Source organism: Geotrypetes seraphini, chromosome 2 (assembly GCF_902459505.1).
Source record: "Geotrypetes seraphini chromosome 2, aGeoSer1.1, whole genome shotgun sequence".
NCBI lineage: Eukaryota > Metazoa > Chordata > Amphibia > Gymnophiona > Dermophiidae > Geotrypetes > Geotrypetes seraphini.
In genome coordinates, this window is record NC_047085.1 from 103906645 (window position 1) to 103925892 (window position 19248).

Here is a 19248-nt window from a genome sequence, read left to right on the forward strand (position 1 = left end):
TTGCCATAGACTATGAATATTTGCTGAATGGCTACTGCTAGGGGTTCTAAAGCAATACTAAAGAGGAGAAAGAGGGCCTCTTTTTCCAGTCCTGCAGAACAAAACAAAGGCAGAAAAAGTCAGACTGTAGTGTAGTATTATCTGATCCTTTGTTGGAACAGAAGCCTAATTCAAACCATTGTAGTACTCTAAATATTGCCAACTGACATGACTGAAAGCTTTGCTGCATCAAGAGCAATTGCTAACTGTTGAGTCTGAGCCAATGAGATGATATTACAAGAATGGTCTTGAATTAACTGCAATCTACAACACAGGTCCCACTATCTGATGTAAAGCAAATATAGCATGCGACAGCAAGATCAACATACTAATAGTCAAACATGGTGATCATAGTGTGATGATTTGGGGATGCATTGCTGCCTCAGGACCTGGAAATCTTGCCATTACTGTACCAGAAAATTCTTAAGGAGAATGTTGACTTATCTGCCCATGAGCTGAAGCATAATTGGGTTACTCAGCAAGATAATGATCCAAATCACAATAGCAAGTCTACATCTGAATGGGTGATGAGAAACAAAAATAAAGTTATGGATTTGCCTGATCAAACTTCTGACTTGAACTCGATAGAGATATTGTGACAGGACTTGAAACAAGCAGTTCAAGTATGAATGTGTCTGAATTAAAACAGCTCTGTAAAGAAGAGTAAAAGGGTTATAGATTTAATATACTACCTTTCTGAGGGTACAACCAAAGCGGTTTACATAAATTATATGCAAGTATGCTAAGACCCCCTCAATAGCAATGTAAAAGGATGATATCAAATTATAGGAAAAGTTATTAAGTTTAGAGGGCAGTTACTTTTTCACATGGGTGATATTAGTAGTGTTGGACAACTTTATTCATGTTCCCTTTGTCTAATTTTACATTTCGTTCAAAAAATCAAAAACCATTCAGTGTGACATATATGCAATAATAGAAGAAATATATTTTCATATCTTTTTATTTACCTGAGTTTTCTGGATAAACTAACTGCTCCCTGGATGCAGGTAAATTTTCCTCAATATAATTTATCTGATAAGCAGGGCTTCATCCAGTCAGCTCTAAAAGTTAGATTGCAAACCTTTTGAATATCAACCTCTTGGGTTTTATGGGTTGATAAGAAAAGCGCTCACCTCTGTACTTGAGCTCATTGAACTCATGGATATTCTCTATGTTGACAGTGTCTGCATTTTTGGATAAAGGTCGCCTAACTGGGGCTTGCATTCGTAGTCTCGCCATATCAAACACATCAACTGCACTTTTCTCTCGCTTCCTGCCAAAACCAAAAATATGACCAAACTTTATACAGCTCCTTATTAGTTTCTACTACATAGATAAAATGTAATTTAAGTCAAGATATTCTCCAACAACAATATAATAGATTTCCAGCAATGTTCGTGCAATTGTGTATTTCTTAAAAGTACAAACTAGAAGCTATTACTGCAATCCTAGAGAATAAAGGACCATAAGCTGCTGCTTGTCTGACAGCCTATAAAAGCACCAAAACAAGTTCACTTGAAGCAGGCCATTCAGGAGGAGTTCCCTGACTGGAAAAATCTTAAAACTCAATAGTTTGCCGTTCCTGTGCTTCCAGACAGATTTCCTGGGTCACCAGGCCGCTCAGTGGCATAAATTAATATCTGGATTTTTGAATAAGAACCAAAAACTAGTCTTTGTGACATTTGGAGCATTGAGATAAAGCATCAGATTACTGCATCTCAATGGCCACGAATCTGGACTTGGAGGATGAGGTGTACGTTGTCGGCATCTATGAGACAAACTTGGTTTTTCTCGTTACATAGAGCATTTTGGACCCCAGTTTGTTTACAAAAATTAGACAGCTCTAAGTCCAATAGATGCTGGCATTGTCATCTTGAAGCTGGGACATTAGATCATTTACTATTCTATTGTCCATTGATACACAGTTTTTGGAAATCCATATGGAGTCAAGTAAATAATTTATTGGAAAATCCGGTGGCATTATCGTATGATATTGTGTTATTTGGTACATCAATGAGAGCGAAGAGCCAAATATTGTCTAATAATAATAAACTACTACTTATTATGACAGGGGTTGCCATACAGCATATTACAAAAAATTGGAAAAATTGGGATCGGCCGAATTATAATTTTTGGTGGAATTCTTTATGCCACATCTTTAAAATGGAGCGTGCTATAGCTATTCAACAGGGGCATTTTAAGAAATTTAGGTATGTTTGGGAGCCATTAACAAAATACTATAAAGAATGAATATTACTTTTTCCCTTTGAACATACATGTCCGAGATGGGGGGGGGGGGATAATTTTTGTTTCCTTATAATTGAAGATAATTGTTGAGTATTTGGGGGGGTGGGATATTTGATTTGAATTAGTTTCTGATAGAATATTAAGTGATCTTAAAGTGTAAAATGTTTTTATCTTGTATTGCACTTATTGAAAGTTTTAAAAATGAATAAAGAATTTTTTTAAAAAGGTGTCTTAGGCATGCACACTGATGTTAGACACTCCACAATGGTTACCTAATAATAATGGTTAGCTATTTCAGTGATAATAGGCTTGTAACTATGGTCATGCCATGACGTTACTTAGCCTTTCTTAAATTTTTAAAGCCTATAACCATTGCTACCCCAGGCAGGTTTTATGGAAGCCTGCTGCAATTAGTGCACACTATTTTACTAACAGTCCCTTTTTATGTAATGGTATCTACTTATTAATAATGCAAGTTAGTGCACATTAGCAATTAGATTTGTTTGCTGAATGAGAGAATTTGGGGGGAATTTCTGTATAGGATATTGTTTTTTTCTAAAACCGTGCATCCCAATTGACTGATTAGACAGTGGCAGGTCACCTACCACTGTCTAAAATTGGAAGGCCATTTATAGAATTTACCTCTTTGTATTTAAGGTAGAAATAGACATTTTTTTAAATTGAATCTTACTTCTAGATGAATCAAACCTTGTGTAGGATTCAGCAAGCTTTCCCCCCAGTTAACTACCCATGCTCTTGTAGGTCAAGAACTTTTTCCCTGCAAAGTGTAGTTTGAGAAATAGCGCTATTGAATTTTAGATTGCCTCCTCATGCTTTTGGCTTTAATTGTCCAGGATGTATGTCCTCAAATTAAGATTGCTACTATATAATTGGAATTAATAAATTTTGCTACTGACTGGAAAGTTCTGACTTTTTAATCTCACTGCTTATGTCCTTTGTTAACATAGTGACATATTATATGATGGAAGATAAAAGATAAACTTGTCACATGTGCATACTTTATTTGTCCTTGCCATTTTCAGGGCACAAACCACAGAGATCTGCCCAGTACTGGCTTTAATTATCGGTTACTAGTGTTGCCATCTAATCACTGCAAAGCTTGTTTGGTTCCATGTTTTCCATACAGGATTCCTTTATGGTTTAGCCCGTGCATTTCTTGAATTCTATTACCATTTCCTTTTTTATTTTATATTTATAGACATTTCAAATACAATCAAGAAAATTTTGTACAGAAAAGTACCACCTAATCATCATCATAATCGTGAACAGCAGAGAATAAGAAAATGGTGTAACCCCCACTTAAGGGTTAAGCACAAATCCACTATAATATGAGAAGATGGGAATAAGAAAAATCACAAAAAGAAAAAAAGATATTAACAATACTTTAACAAGAAATGAGGCAGGTGGCAAGTGATACTTTCTAATTTTTAGTCCTGAGTTAATCCATCAGTACTAGAGACTGGGAGGTGGAACTGGATCCAAAGCTCTCTTCATTGAAAGAAAGCTAAATAGATGAGCTGATTCAAAAATATATAATGAACCGGTTGATATTTAACAAAACACAAGGAAATTTCAAAATCTATAATTCTCCCAACTGTAATACTCTAGGCTTCAATAAGAGAAATCATTTCCTTCTCTTTTGTGTCTCTCATGAGACATCAGAAAATATATAAATTTTGAAATTGGAACATCTATTATCATGATTATGGAAGAACATCCTAAGCACCTCTCTTTATCTGAGATAAAAGCAAAAGTAAATACCATTGTAGTAATCAGTAGCTGACACGTGTCCATCTCTACTACAGTTTCTCCTCATGGTTGTTTTGCTTGTTTCTTAAAAATCAAGTAAATATGCCCTGATAATAGGAGGGACAAGTTCAGCTGCTACTCCTAATATCTACAAATACATATTTCTTGAACATATCTCATGGTGAAGTTGTTAAAAGTTTAGGAAAATTCAAAAGATTTGACGCTCTAGAAATATTTTCCAAATTCTCCACTTTATACCTTAAACTCATCATCTTTCAATAAGTTCTCATTCACAGCCTGAATACTAAGGCCCTGATTCTGCAAAGTGCATCCCGATTTTAGGCAGCTGTAGGCATCCTACAGCTGTCTAATCAGCCAATCAGGATGCACGTTTTTTTAAAAAATGCTCTCCGGGCAGGCCGCCTATATTGAAGGCGCCTCCGGGAGCCTAGTGAGACCCGCAAGACCGCCTAAGCTTACCTAAGGGCCTTAGGCGAACCTAGGCAGCCCTACGCGTCTCCCTAGTAGAGGAAAAGATGCTTACAATGTAGGCCAGCATTTTGCTGGCCTACATTGTATGTAGACGCCGCTATACTTATCGCAGCAAGGGATCTCCCTGCTGCGATAAGTATACCGGCCGCCTGTTCCCCCACCCCAATCGCCGGCAGGAGGGTGCCCAACACCTCCTGCTGGAACGCCACCCACCCGACACCCCCGATCGCCGGCAGGAGGATGCCCAACCCCTCCTGCCGGAACACAGCCCACCCGACACCCCCAATCACCGACAGGAGAGTGTTCAACCCCTCCTGCCAGAGGACGCCTCCCCCTGGACCCCCCCCACACTAACACCACCCCCACCCCCCGCGCCAACACTCCCCGATGATCCCCCTAACCTTCCCTCCAAAAAAACTAACCTCTTAATTGTTGGCCGGCTGGACAGGCCTTGGTGCCGTCCAGCCTGCAGCCCCGCCTGGTCGAAATGAGGCGGGCCGCCCCTTCTCGGCCCAATTCCCGCTAAGCCTAAGGCCTGATTGGCCCAGACTCTAGAAGCCTGGACCAATCAGGCCTTAGGCATAGTGGGTCCGCCCATCCCCACTAAGCCTAATGCCCGATTGGCACAGGCGCCTAGAGCCTTGGCCAATCAGGCCTTAGGCTTAGCGGGGATGGGCCGGGAAGGGGCAGGCCCGCCTCATTTCGACCAGGCGGGCCTGCCGGCTGGACAGCATTAAGATCTGTCCAGCCAGCCAACAATTAAGAGGTTAGTTTTTTGGGGGGGAGGTTAGGGGGGGTCATCGGGGAGTGTTAGCGCAGCAGGGGGGCGTTAGCGAGGGGTCCGGGGGGAAGCATCCTCCGGCAGAAGGGGTTGGGCACCCTCCTGTCGGCGATCAGGGGTGTTGGTTGGGCGGTGTCTACTCTAACCCGATTCTGTAACCAGCGTCTGTAACATGGACGCCGGTTACAGAATCGGGATTAGTGTAGGCCCAATTCTGTATAGGTTGCCCCTCCTCTAGCCTGCACTGCCGATACCTTCTTTGCATGCAGCTCAGCACAGCTCCTGTTTCTGTCTGTGTGAAGCTTTCATCTGTTCTCACTCTGCTTGCTTCTCCTTCTCCAAGCAAAACCAAAACCACTTCGGTAAGGGCAATGCCTGGTGAGGCCACGACATTGTTGGATGTCAACAGCTGTTTGGGAGGAATCCTCTGACCCAGGTTTAAAAAGATCATGTCCAGGAAGGATATTAGCTCCTGTTTCCTGTTGAGCCGCTAGCGAGCCAACTGCACTGGCCAATGAAGGATCCAAGCTCGCTGAACAAACATCTTTTGGCCCAGTGAAAGGAAGACTCCCGGTCCTAGAGGGAAAAACTTGGGTTTTCCCATTGCATTTCACCATAACGAAAGGTAAGGAAAATGATCAGGAACAATCACTGCACATCTGCTATCTTGACTCTGCCTTCCCCATTACCATTTTTATCTTCATCACTTGCTGCAGAAGGGCATTCTCATGCTACAAAGTATTACTTTGCTAGGGAAAGGTGTTACAGAGTTTACTCATAAGGAATTTTAAACAAAAAATTTTTATACATACTTTAAAATTCTGCATATTTTATGCAGAATTTCCCATAATAAGGATTGGTTCCTCCCAACTTAGCTTGAATCCATCCCAAGGCTTCATCTCCTTCTCCCTGTAGGTTCATCCAACCAGCTTTTTGTCTGCCCTAATTTCTCCCAAGGCTTCATCTCTTTTTCCCTGTAGGTTCATCCAACCAGTTTTTTGTCTGCCCCCATAATTTCCTTTCTCCTCTGTACCTTCACAGTTCTCTTTCTCTTCTCCCTCGAGACGACTCCTTGCTCATTTTCTGCACACCATTTTTTCCTCCCTAATTTCCAGTAGCACTCTGGCTCTCTAGCTACCCCCTCAGAAATGCCCCCAGTCTTTTTCTATCAGATCACTTATAGTTCTCTATTTCCCCAACACCAATATGAGCCCAGTTTCCTTTCTTCCTCCAGTAGACCCAAACCCAAACTCAAACTCACTCTCCTTCTCAGTCCCTGTAGCCCCCTCCCCCTTGCTGATCATAAGCAACTGCAAATCAGGCTGCATCTTCTGCTATCATGCCTAAGTGCTCATCTAAACAAAATGGCTGTACTGTGTCCTATGCAATTTAAAACAACAGTTAGGCCCAGGGCACCAGAGAACAGTTATATGTCCTAACAAGCAGCTCCTCTCTTCCCCAGCTTGCTTTGTGACCAGCAATATGGGAAGAGTAAGCTGCCTGCTGCTGTGGCAGCCTCCCTTGTATTTTAGCCTAGCTGCAGCTTTCTCCTGCCCACATGAGCCACTACTGTCTGTGCTGAATTCTGAATGGAAAGAGCTCTGCATAGCGGAGAAATTCTGTACAAATTCTACAGAAATGATTGCTGGAGGGGAAGGTACGTAGGTTGTGCCTGGGCTGTCAAGTTTTGGGAGTGGTGAATTAAAACTTACTTGCTCTGTGTAACTGGAGAGGATTCATCCTCCCTATCCACCTCTAACAATTGACCCTCTAGGCGGCGTTGCTCACTTCTGAGTTGTTTCCTTAATTCTGCCAGCTCGCTAATCACACTTTTCCTTTCCTCTGAAATATATCAAATATGCAGGTCAGAATCAAGGAAAGGTTAAAAGAGCTTGATTTTAAAACATGCAAACTACAACTTGTGCTTGCAGCTAGAATTAGGTTAGGGGCTTTTTTTTAAGTCATTATGCATGCAGAACTCTACATGCCCTTATCCTGAAGCTTCTATTTCATTTCCAAGGAAACTACTTGTCTTTTCTGAATTCTCTAGCCACTTTCACCCATGGTAGATTTACTACTACTACTACTACTACTACTAATTTCTATAGCACTATAAACACACACAACACTGTACAGGTGAAAAATCTTACAAGGTTCACAATCTAAAGTTTACAGTATGTTTATTTCATAAACTGCTTTTACTAACCATTAGGCCAAAGAAGTGTACATTAAAATGATACAAAATCAAAAAGCGAAAGGACTTATACAACCAGGGGAGGGAATCATGTTGTACCTATAGGTAGGGTTACCAGATGTTACTAAACATTAGGCCAAAGAAGTGTACATTAAAATGATACAAAATCGAAAAGTGAAAGGACTTATACAACCAGGGGAGGGAATCAGTTGTACCTATAGGTAGGGTTACCAGATGTTCGAATTTCTCCAGACATTATTTGAGGACTCTTGTCAGAAGTCTGGATGGCTTTTCAATTTTTGTTTGGGGAAACTGGACATTTATTAACCCTACAGCAACTCAACCTATCTGGTGTCCTCCTCTTCCCCACACGTACCTATCTGGAGTCTGTTGCTTCTCCCCCACCCCTCGCACCTATCCAGAGTCCTCCTCTCCCCGCCCCCCACCCACAGGATTCATTCAGCTCTTTTGTAACTGTTCGGCCGTCGTCAGCATGAGTGAACTAAGCACGTTGCCTTCGGTAACCCAGAAGCTTTTTCTCTGCAGAGAAAAAGTTTCCAGGCTAAGAAAGATGCTGGACTACAGGATGGGGAAGAAAGGGAAGAAAAGATGCCCCAGACCTCCAGGGGAAGAAAGGGAAGGGGCAGACAGAGATACCAGACCATGGAAGGAGGGGAAGGGAAGGAGAGAAATGTCAGACCAGAGGAAGGGGTGGGGGGGGGAGAAGAGAGAGAAGTCAAACCAGGGAAAGGAAGGCGGAGGGAGGGAAAGAAGGGAAAGACAGAGATGCCAGACCACCAAGGGAGAAGGGAAAGGAAGAAGGGGAGAGAGACCCCAGACTGGGAAGGAGAGGATAAAGATCCCAGACCATAAGAGGGGGAAAGACAGATGTCAGACCATAGGAGAGGGAAAGAAGGAGGAGATGATATACAGGGATGGAAGGGTAGAGAGAGGGAGGACATGGTGCACAGGGATGTGAGGGATGGGGAAGGAGAAGAGGAGAGCGAGAGAGGAGATGTTGCATAGGGATGGGGAGGAGTGGGGAAGGGAAAAAAATTAAAGAAATGCTGTTTATAGATAGATGGGAATAGGGGAGAAGAAAGAGGGAGAAGATGGTATACATGGATAGATGGGAAGGGGGAGACATCTGTTGTCTATATTTTGCACTGTTCAGGAAGAAATGTATTTCTTTTTATTTCTCTAGTATTGTACTGCATGCAGAGCCTGGTAGGGTTTCATTTGTGTATATTAGGACTTTTAGATTGTGGTCCTATATTTGCATAAGGTTTATTTTTTTTTCTGCATGTGTGATCAAGGCCAGGTGTTCTGGTAGAATGAATGTCATGTTATTGGTGTCATGGCTCTAAGTAGAAAGATATTTGTCAGCAGTTTGTCTGGGTTTGGAAGGCCCCGAACTCGAGGCCATGTCTGGAGGGCCTCTGCGCTTGTCGACATGATGACATCACATGCATGTGCACAAGCATGATGTCATTGCATTGACATCCACACAGCAGAAGGCCTTCTAAACACAGCCCAGAGCTCAGGGAAGGAAACAAGAGGTTCATGTGGGGGCTGGGCTAGGGGAAGGAACAGGGCAGAGCTGAGAGAAGAACGGGATGGGGCTGGAGCAGAAGGGTGTTGCCCTCTTTATTAAAAAAGGAAATCTGGTAACCTTACCTATAGGATGGCAGCTAACGCATCCGTGATGCCTCCTCATGGCAAATGGCCAATGAACAATCCAAAGAAGTGAGTTTCCAATAAGGCCTTAAATTTGGAAAAGCAGGATTTGGATCAAAGCCCAGAGAAGAGGTTATTCCAGAGCTGAGGTAGTAGGAAGAAAGAGTGTCTTGTAGATTCACATCATGCAAGAGGAGAGGGAAGAACCAAACGATGTGAATCCAAGGATTGTAAGGTACTTGAGGGGGTGTAGGGGATCACTAAAGACAACAAATAAGGGGTGGTGTGTTTGTAAAATAAGATTTCCGAGTGAGACATAGAATCTTGAATTTAATCCAGAATAATATTAGAAGCCAGTGTAGCTTAGTAAGGGTGTTTTTCTATCGGCCTGTTTAGCATTACAAATGAGGCATGCAGAAGAATTCTGAAGAGTTTGGATATATTTAAGTTGAGTTTGAGAAAGATCAGCATAGATCACATTGCAATAGTCCAGACAAGAGATACTGAAAGCATGTACAAGGTTGTGGAGTACTTGGGTATCAAGAATGGAGAATAGTGAATGCGTTTGCATACAGCAAAGAAACCATCTTTAACAAGGCTAGAAATCTGTGCATGAGAGTGCAGAGCCTAAAATGATAGCAAGATCATGAAAAGTGAGTGAGTGTGTGTGTCCATGCGCATGTGGGGTCCCCAGTAATCTAACGGGCCACAGTTTTGTCAGGAGGCAATAATTTACAAGGCTTCTTTGTAATGGGCTTGAATCAAGATGCATGATTGAAAAGGAGAGGGGATAAGATAGATCCTTAGGGAACACCACATGACAATGGCAAGGAAGTAGAAATTGATGAGGTGGTGGACACTGAAGGATTGATCATTTAGAAATAATGTGAGCCATCAATAACACAGCCTCTGATACCTATTTCAGACAGACAGGCCAAAAGCAGAGCATGATCAACTAGATCGAATGCGGCAGAATGATTAAGAGAGATTTTAAAAAGACAATGCGGTAAGACTAAGTATGAAGAAAAGATTGATAATAGTTTCCTTGCTATGTGATGGCATGAAACCCGCCTAGAGGAAATGTAGAATCATGGAGCTATCCACGCGATCTGATAGTTAATGTTGCTTTGTGCTGCAGGTCAGAGTTCTATTCCAGTGTCTGGTAGTCCACCTTCCCCTGATTCAAAAGAGATCACATAATTTTACCAATAGGCAATCTAAACCAAGGTGCTCGTCAGTAGTTTCTTATTTTTTGACAGTATATTGCTTTGGAAAGAAGAATTGGGTCGATGACCCACAGAAAGATAAAAATCCCATGAAATAAATTTGTGAAGAAAAATACATTTCCACTTTAAACTGAACATTAGTGTGACAGGGAACAAGGGATCAGCACATGTAGTGTTATTCAAATACAATTCTGTCTAAAACTGTATAGTCTTGGTCTTGTAGATCCAATAAAGAATGATAACACCACAATATGGCTGACCTTCTCATCTGGTCTGCCCAACATACTTACATACATGCATGCATATATAAATGTGTGTGGAAAGTTAAAGAGTTTATTTTATATACCCAGAGAACCAAAGTTCATATAAAATGACTGATTTTCCTACTCACCCATAAAAGAAAAATAAGTTAAAAACTTACAAGTTAAAAACAAAAAAACTCACAAGTCTATCAAATTAGCCCTAGCTTTAATATAAACTAAACTAGAGTCATGGGGTAGGTGGAGAGGAACTCATAGCAAACTATACCCCATCATCAACAATGAATCTTAGACGATCGATTGACTCTGTATGTCATTAGGGCTTGGTCTCTAAAGTTTCAGTGCAGGTATGTCCTGGTTTGAGAACAAAATGGTTTTTACCACTTGCGCCAAGCTCCACCTTTTCCTAGACGCACCAATGTTGGAAAGTCTCCATGCCTTAGCATAGGCTGAAACCACTGTCAGTTTCTTAGACATAAGGAGAGTGGTAATGACCACTTCTGAGTACCTCTTGCATGCTAACACTTCACATTCAATAGCCATGCTGTTCAGACCAATGGATCCAGATCTTCATGAGCACTGGATCCTGGAAAAGAAGTCTGGATGCACCTGTAGCCTGAGACCGTGACCAGTCCGAAGACACACCAGATTTGCATACCATGGTCTGCGTGGCCAATCTGGAACCACCAGAATGACCTTTCCCTTATGACTTGCAATCCTTTGAAGGGTTTGGCCCATCATGGGCCACGAGGACAGATTTATAAGAGAATGTTTTGTACCAGATCATCCAAACCCATGCTTCCGGTCTCATATTTTTAACTGAAGAACCTGTCCACCTTTTTGTTCTTTACCATAGCCATGAGGTCAAATTGTGGCCAACCCCAGCAGTGAATAATGGCTTGGAATGCTGTCTCAAACAGCAACCACTCGCCCAGATCCAAGGTCTGTCTGCTGAGAAAGTCAGCTTGGACATTGTCCACTCCTATTACATACACCTGCAGATGATGTTCCGCCTATAGCAAGCGGACCACCAGACACAAATGGACACCCTTGGTGCCCCCGTGGCAATTGACATAGGCCACTGCTGTAGCATTGTTTAAGAAGCTTGGACCGCCTGGCTTTCCAGAGTCTTCTGCAGTTTCACCAGAGCCAGCTGAATGACTTGGCGTTCCAGCTGATTCATCAACTACTTCCTCTGGGTGGGTGATCAATGCCCTTGAATCAGTCAATGGTTACAATGAGCTCCCCAGCCAAGGAGACTGGCATCTGTCATTGCAACCACCCAAAATGCTATGTGAAGGGGCATGCTCTTGGTAAGGGACTTAGGGCAGAGCCACCAATCCATGCTGGTCCGGGTCTCCAGCGTCCAAGGTAAAGACTGTAATGAGTTTATCTGTGGAGACCAATGCGTGAGTAATGTTTGTTGGAGAACACGCATGTGGGCCCCTTCACCCAAGGAACCACATCTATCGTGGCTGACATTGAACTTAGGACTTAAAGATAGTCCCATGCTGACAGAGCTGGCTTGGCCAGGAGGCACATTATCAGGGTGCAAAGTTTCTGTCTGTGTGGCTCTGTATTTGTTAATTTTAAATTTTGTGTTTAAACTATGTATGCTCATTTTATGGAAACCACTTAGGCAGTATATAAATTTTAATATAAATAGACCTGGCCTGAAGCTGTGTTGAACAAGACACCCAGGTACTCCAGGGATTGTGCCGGAGACAAATGGCTCTCACAGTAATTCACAGTTAAACCCAGACCCTCCAGGATTCGGATCACCTGATCCAACATGTGCCAACTTTCAGACAAGGGGGCATGGATCAGCCAGTCATCCAGGTAGGGAAGCACTTGCAGCCCCATCTTTCGCAGATGGGCTGCCGCCATCACCACCATCACTTTGGTGAATGTGAAGGGGAGCTGTCGCCAGGCCAAAGGCAGAATCGTGAACCAGACATGCTGTTCCAGGACACAAAACCTTACAAACTTTCTGTAGTCTGGGAAAATAGGAATATGCAAGTAGGCCTCTGTCAGATCCAGAGAGGCCAGGAACTCTCCCAGAGTCACCACCATTATTACAGATCGGACAGTCTCCATATGAATATGCAGGACCCTGAGCGCTGCATTTACTTAAGGTCCAGAACTGGAGTCACCACCACTATGACAGATCGGATAGTCTCCATATGAAAATGCTGGACCTTGAGTGCTATATTTACTTAAAGTCCAGAACGGATCTCCAATCGTCGGAGTCTTTCTTTGGCATGATGAAATATATGGAGTATCTGCCTCAGCCTGAGTCTTCAAGCAGCACAGGCTCTATGGCCTGAATGTCTAGCAACCTTCTCACAGTGGCTTGCACTCAGGTCGCTTTTTCTGGGCACTCCACGGGAGAGTCCACAAACCAATCAATTAGAGGCCAGGCGAATTCCAGCTTTTAGCCGCTCTGGATGATTTCAAGAACCCAGGAGTCGGACGAAATCTGAACCCAGGTCTGCAGAAAATCCAAGAGTTGCCCCCCCCATCCTGAGGGGGACCATCTCCAACCTGGCATCATTGCAACTTCTTGGCGGAGGGAACAGCACAGGGTGCTGAAGACTGTTTGCATCTGGATATGGAAAACCTCTGCATGTAATTTTGGGAGAATCTCTGGGAAGTGGAGCTGGAATATTGACAAGACCACCTGGAACCACAAAAAATAGAGTGTCCTGAGTCTCAAGAGGTTCTGGGTTTGCTGTCAGGTAGGGTCCTGGGTAGACAATTTACCACAAATGTCATAAGATCGTCCAGACCCTTTCCAAACAACAATTGTCCCTTAAAAGGGAGTATGCTGAGAGTATCTTTGAAAGTAGAATCCCCAGCTCGTTGACTGATCCAGAGCATTCTGTGGGAAAAGATTGAATAAGCTGAAACTTTTACTCATGACATGAATGTCAGAGAGCATCCACCACATAATCTACCCCAGACAAGAGGAACTGAAGGATGGGCTCTTCTCCCACACACTCCAGAGTTCATAGCCTGGAAATAGGCATGTGTCACAAAGGATGCCATTGAGGCTGCTTTGACTCCCAAAGTCAATGCCTCAAAAGAATCTTGAAAACTACATCCACTCGGTGATCTTGAACATCTTTTAGCACCACAACACCCTCACTCGGAAGAGAGGTGAGCTTTGTAACATGTGCAAACAAGGAATCCACCTTAGGCTGAGTAAACAGTTGCTGGCACTTCTGTGCCATAGGATACAGATGAGACATGGCTATCGCCACCTTGAGAGACCCCTCTAGAGAATCCCACTGCTCCATAAATAATATATTAATGTAAGGATGCCAGGGAAATGTAGAACCCTGAACCGACAACTCCACTCATAAGGAAGGGGACTGGCTGGAAGTCTAAACTGAGCTCACGGAGGAACACAGAAATGGGATCCACAGAGCTGAAGGCTTAAATAAGCACAAACCCGTGAGATCATCCCCAGGATCCAGGGTCATCATGGGATCCAAAGCACCAGATTGCAGTATGGCATCCCCCGTCAGGATGGGCATGTTTTGAGACAGTAAGGGTACAGTGAGAGTTCCATCATCATAAGAACATAACATAAGAATAGACTTACTGGGTCAGACCAATTGTCCATCAAGCCCAGTAGCCCATTCTCACGGTGGCCAATCCAGGTCCCTTGCACCTGGCCAAAACCCAAGGAGTAGCAACATTCCTTGCTACTGATCCACGGCAAGCAGTGGCTTCCCCCATGTCTTTCTCAGTAACAGACTATGGATATTACCTGCAGGAAATTGTCCAAACCTTTCTTAAAACCAGCTAAGCTATCCACTCTTACCACAACCTCTGGTAATGTGTTCCAGAGCTTAACTATTCTCTGAGTGAAAAAATATTTCCTCCTATTGGTTTTAAAAGTATTTCCCTGTAACTTCATCGAATATCTCCTAGTCTTTGTAAATCTTGATGCAGTAAAAAAATCAATCCACTTGTACCCATTCTACACCACTTAGGATTTTGTAGACTTCAATCATATCTCCCCTCAGCCATCTCTTTTCCAAGCTAAAGAGCCCTAAACCTCTTTAGTCTTTCCTCATATGAGAGGAATTCCATCCCCTTTATCATCTTGGTTGCTCTTCATTGAACCTTTTCTACTGCCACTATATCTTTCTTGAGATAAGGAGACAAAGATGTCAATATGTATACTTTGGAAGAAAGTGAAGATATTATAGAATCATTTAAATATTTCCATGGCATAAATAGTTTCAAGTTTCTTTATTTTTGATATGCCATTTATCATACAGGTATCTAAACGGTTTACAATAAAATGAAATGCATATAAAAAAGAAATATTAAAAAATAAAAACTTATCTAAACTAAGAAAATGGGGAACATTTATGCATATACGTACATGATACATTAGGAGAGAATGGGAAGGAGAGATTAATTAATATATCGAGATAAAAATGAAAAGAGGAAAATGGGAAAGGGAAGTACAGTTAGGTTGGGGAGGTCGCTTCAAAAGAAGTGTTTTGTCTTAGGATTTCTGCAAAGGAAGATCAATTTTCATAGATAATGGAATTTAAAGGGTGAAGGCGTCTTTAAAGAGGAACGTTTTAAGCTTGGATTAAAATTTAACTAAAGAGTTTTCTAAACGAATATCAATGGGAAGGGCATTCCACAGTGCAGGAGCTGTGACAGAGAAGATGGGTTTGCGAGTGGTGTCATAAAAGAGTTCTCGTATTGGAGGGATAGTGAACAGGTTTTGATTGCTAGATCGAAGGGTCCTGCAAGGTGCATATGGGATTAAAAGTTTATCAATGAAAGCTGGTTGATGGGAGATTTTTGTTTTGAAAGCAAGAAGTAATATTTTATAGGTGAAGCGGTGAGTAATGGGCAACCAATGAGCTTTGCGGAGGAGTAACATGATCATATTTTTTTGCATGGTAGATAAGTTTAACAGCAGTGTTTTGGATTTATTGGAGGCGATGAATTTCCTTCTAGGTTATTCCTTGGTAGAGAGCATTACAATAGTCTAGGGTCGAGATGAGGGAATGAATCAGTATATTGATTGAAGGGGGATCGAGAATGAGTCATAACTTGCGGAAGCATTTTTGTGTTACAGCACTGATTTGTTGATGGAATGTAAGATCTTTATCCAGGATAATGCAGAGAAGTTTTACTTTACTGTCCATTTGGATGGAAGAAGAATCAATGCTAATGGGGGTACAGAGATGTTTATCTGTGGAGGTCGGAAAAAGAATGCCTGTAATTTTAGAGATGTTTAGTGCGAGTTTATTTTGTTGGAGCCAAGAACTAATTTGGTCAAGTTTGACGTTGATCTCACAAATTTATTTGGGGGATGTGGAGTTTAATGGATGAAGTAGTTGGATCTAATCGGCATAAGTGAAAACTGTAAAGCCTATAGATTGAGCTAGAGTAAGTAGAAGGGTCAAGAAAATATTAAAGAGTAAGGGAGAGAGAACTGAGCCCTGGGGAACCCCATAGGTTTGGGCAATTGTAGAGGAGATAGCTGTTGAAACTAACTCTGTAGTATCGATTATTCTGTAGTATCGATTATTCAGATAACCATTGTAGGGCAGTGCCTATGCCGAGGGTTTCTAGTCTACTGAGGAGAAGAGGATGATCAATGGTATCAAAAGCGGATGTAAGATCTAGGGAGATCAGAATTGAGGATTTATAGGTATGTGCGACTAACAAATGGAAGATTAGATTAGATCATTAAAATAGAGAATTGAGGTAGTCAAACCTACGAGAGATAGTTCAGTAGAATAGTTTTTTCGAAACCCTTTTTGGTAAGGATGAAGAGCGTTAGATTTTCTGCAAAGTTGGATAGTTGGTTAAAAACCAGTTTCTCAGTTATTTTTGCCAGTTAGCGTTAGGGTGATAATTAGTAATTTGATGTTCTGGGATGTTTAATTGTTTGAGTTTTGGATAAACAAGAGCGGATTTCCATGAAGAAGGTACGGGACCTGAGGATAGGCTTTTCTTGATCATGTCTAGTAGGAATGGTCCAAAGATTGAGAAGTATTTTTTGAGGATAGTAGGCAGTAAGCTTTCAAGAGAATTGTTTGGCAGATTAAGACTGTGTGTTACTTTTTTCAGTTCGTCAATTGTGGGCAGTTGAAAGTCTGTTAAGGAGCTAAACAGGAGAGAGAAATCAGGGGTGTGTGAAATTGTGGTCAGGGATGAAGGGGGGCAGCAAGTTTTGTACTAACAGATTTGAGTTTGTCTTCAAAGTGTTCAGCAAGAGCTTGAGCAGAGAGACGATTTTGTTTGGTAGTGTGTCTTCTGGCATAAGGAGAAAGAAAACGAACAATGGAGTACAGAGCAGATGAATTCTTGGTAAGTGCAATGCGTTTAGTATAAAATTCTCTCTTTGCTCTCTGTAATGATTTTTTTTAATAGAAGGTATCTAGTTCTTTGTATTTTCTTAGTTTGGAAGATGACCGCTTCTTTCTCCATAGACGTTCTGATGAGCGTAGCTGAAGGCGGATTAAAGATAAATCATGATTGTATCATGGCTTTTTTTTGGAAGAAGCGGAAGATGTTGTCTGAGAATGGCTAAGAGCTAGAGAGTCTAGCATTAATTGGGTTTTGGAGGACCAGATTTTGGATTGTTCTTCTAAAGCAAGCTGGGAGAATTCACCTATTTGAAGATCTAATGTAGAGGTAATACCACTAATGGTGATTTTACTATAGTCGTGGGTTTTATATGTTCAAGGAATTGATTGTAGGTCATGGATGCATTGTGGCATGTTAGTGCTAATTAGAGAATGCTCAGACCTAGGAAGGTTTTTAAATTCAGGAGAAAGCGATTTTTGGGTGAAGATCATATCAATGGTATGACCAGCAGAGTGTGTGGGAGTGTGAATTAGAGGTGTTAGTAGGATGTCAGAAGTGAGCGAAAGAAAATCATAGGTAAGAGGATTGTTAGGGGCATCAAAGTGAAGATTGAAGTCGCCTAAGATAACTGAATTTTCATGAGAAATACAAAAGTCAAAGATGATAGACTGGAGGGCTGACAATAGGTTTCTGGTAACAGGGGGTGGTACCATAGTTAAAAGTGGAGAGAGTAAGGATTAGAGAGGGTGAACTGAAGGACCTCGGTGAACTAACAGGCGTAGTTGGAGAGGGTGAACTGAAGGATCTCAGCGAACTAACAGGTGTAGTTGGATGTTTCAAAATTAAGTGGGAGGGAGGAGTGGTAGATTACGGAGACACCGCCTCCAGTCTTATATTTGCAATAAAAAGATTTGAAGGGAGGAAGTGACGTCATCATCCGGGATGGACGTTTGAATATTTGGCTCCGCATGCCCTCCGAGAAAAAAATTGTATTAGCTCCATGAACCGATTGTGTGGTGAGCTCCCATTAACAATTATTGTCGGGTGAAGGGGAGCTTTTGGTGAATCCTCGCTCGATGACTCACCAACTGCAGAAAACGCTGCACGATTTCGCATTCGGACCCGTGGAACCTACATCGCTGACAGTATATCTCTGCGGCCACGTTGCACCATAGGGTGGAACTGAGACCTTTGTTGCATATCACCCCTTTGCCTTAATGTTCTATCTAGAAGGTACTCTGAAAATCGTAAAGTCCTTGGAGGAGGCCACGGAGTTCTTCCCTGGAATACAATTTGGTGCCTCTATTTCCGAATCTTCCTTGCAAAAGTCGGAGACCCGCACACGCCTGAATCTTCCACCACGACCCTGTTGGCAGCGAGTTCGGAAAGATGGTGGCCATCTGAAGAGACAGTCTGCGGAACGGGAGCCTACTGGAGGCCTTGACACTTGAGTATTCTCACCTTTTTTGCTGGATATTTTTGATTTGTTCACCACCTTAGTAGTGGTATGCTTTGTATGGGTCTTAGGTATTATTTGGTGGGACTGAATGGTCTTGGAGCAAGTTCTTAATTAGTGTGTTACATTATTTGATTGTTTCAGAGTGTGCTTGAGGTGTAATGTTTGGTTTTCCTTGTTGGAGATCATTGCCTAAGGAGCATTTTGAGTTTCAATTCAAGGGGAGGGCTTGCGGAGAAGACTCCTTCCTTTGTTTGGTGTTGTGGTAAGCGATGGGATAACTTACTGAACAGGTTTGAGTTTCAGTGGGTTGGGGGGTGGGTTATGGAAGACATTGGGGGTGGGTAGGGGGTAGCATTTGGTGGCTGGTTGGGTGGGAAGGGACAGGTATTGGAAATGGGTTTTTTGGGGGAAGGTGGGAATGCCATTGGGGGATTTTGTAGGGTATCTGCTTGGCTTTTCATTTTATTTCTGATTTTATGGGTAATTTGAAATTTCTGTCTCTTAATGTCAGGGGGCTCGATGTCCCGATGAAACGCCATCTCCGTTACAAGGAGCTGGCGCGTCATAAGGCTCAAATTGTGTTCTTGCAAGAGACCCACCTGTTGCCTAGACATGAGCGTGTGTTATGCCCCTGGGTTTTTCTGTCATTTATTTTGCTTCTAAGCCACATGCTAAGAAAACAAAGGGGGTTGCTATACTTTTTTACAACAGTTTGAAGGTCCAGGTAACTAAAGAGATCGGAGACACAG

General features: G+C 42.3%; 1 protein-coding gene across 9 annotated transcripts in view; it reads right to left on the bottom strand.

Annotated features, from left to right (window-relative positions):
* CSPP1 (centrosome and spindle pole associated protein 1) overlaps positions 1-19248 on the bottom strand; it is a 328816-nt gene that overhangs the window by 51548 nt on the left and 258020 nt on the right. For all 9 annotated transcript variants that reach the window (XM_033933355.1, XM_033933359.1, XM_033933354.1 and 6 more), the window contains 2 exons: positions 7042-7171; positions 1173-1312 (listed from right to left, as the gene is read on the bottom strand). In XM_033933355.1, the coding sequence (XP_033789246.1) occupies positions 1173-1312; positions 7042-7171 (270 nt within the window). The remainder of the gene's footprint in view (positions 1-1172; positions 1313-7041; positions 7172-19248) is intronic.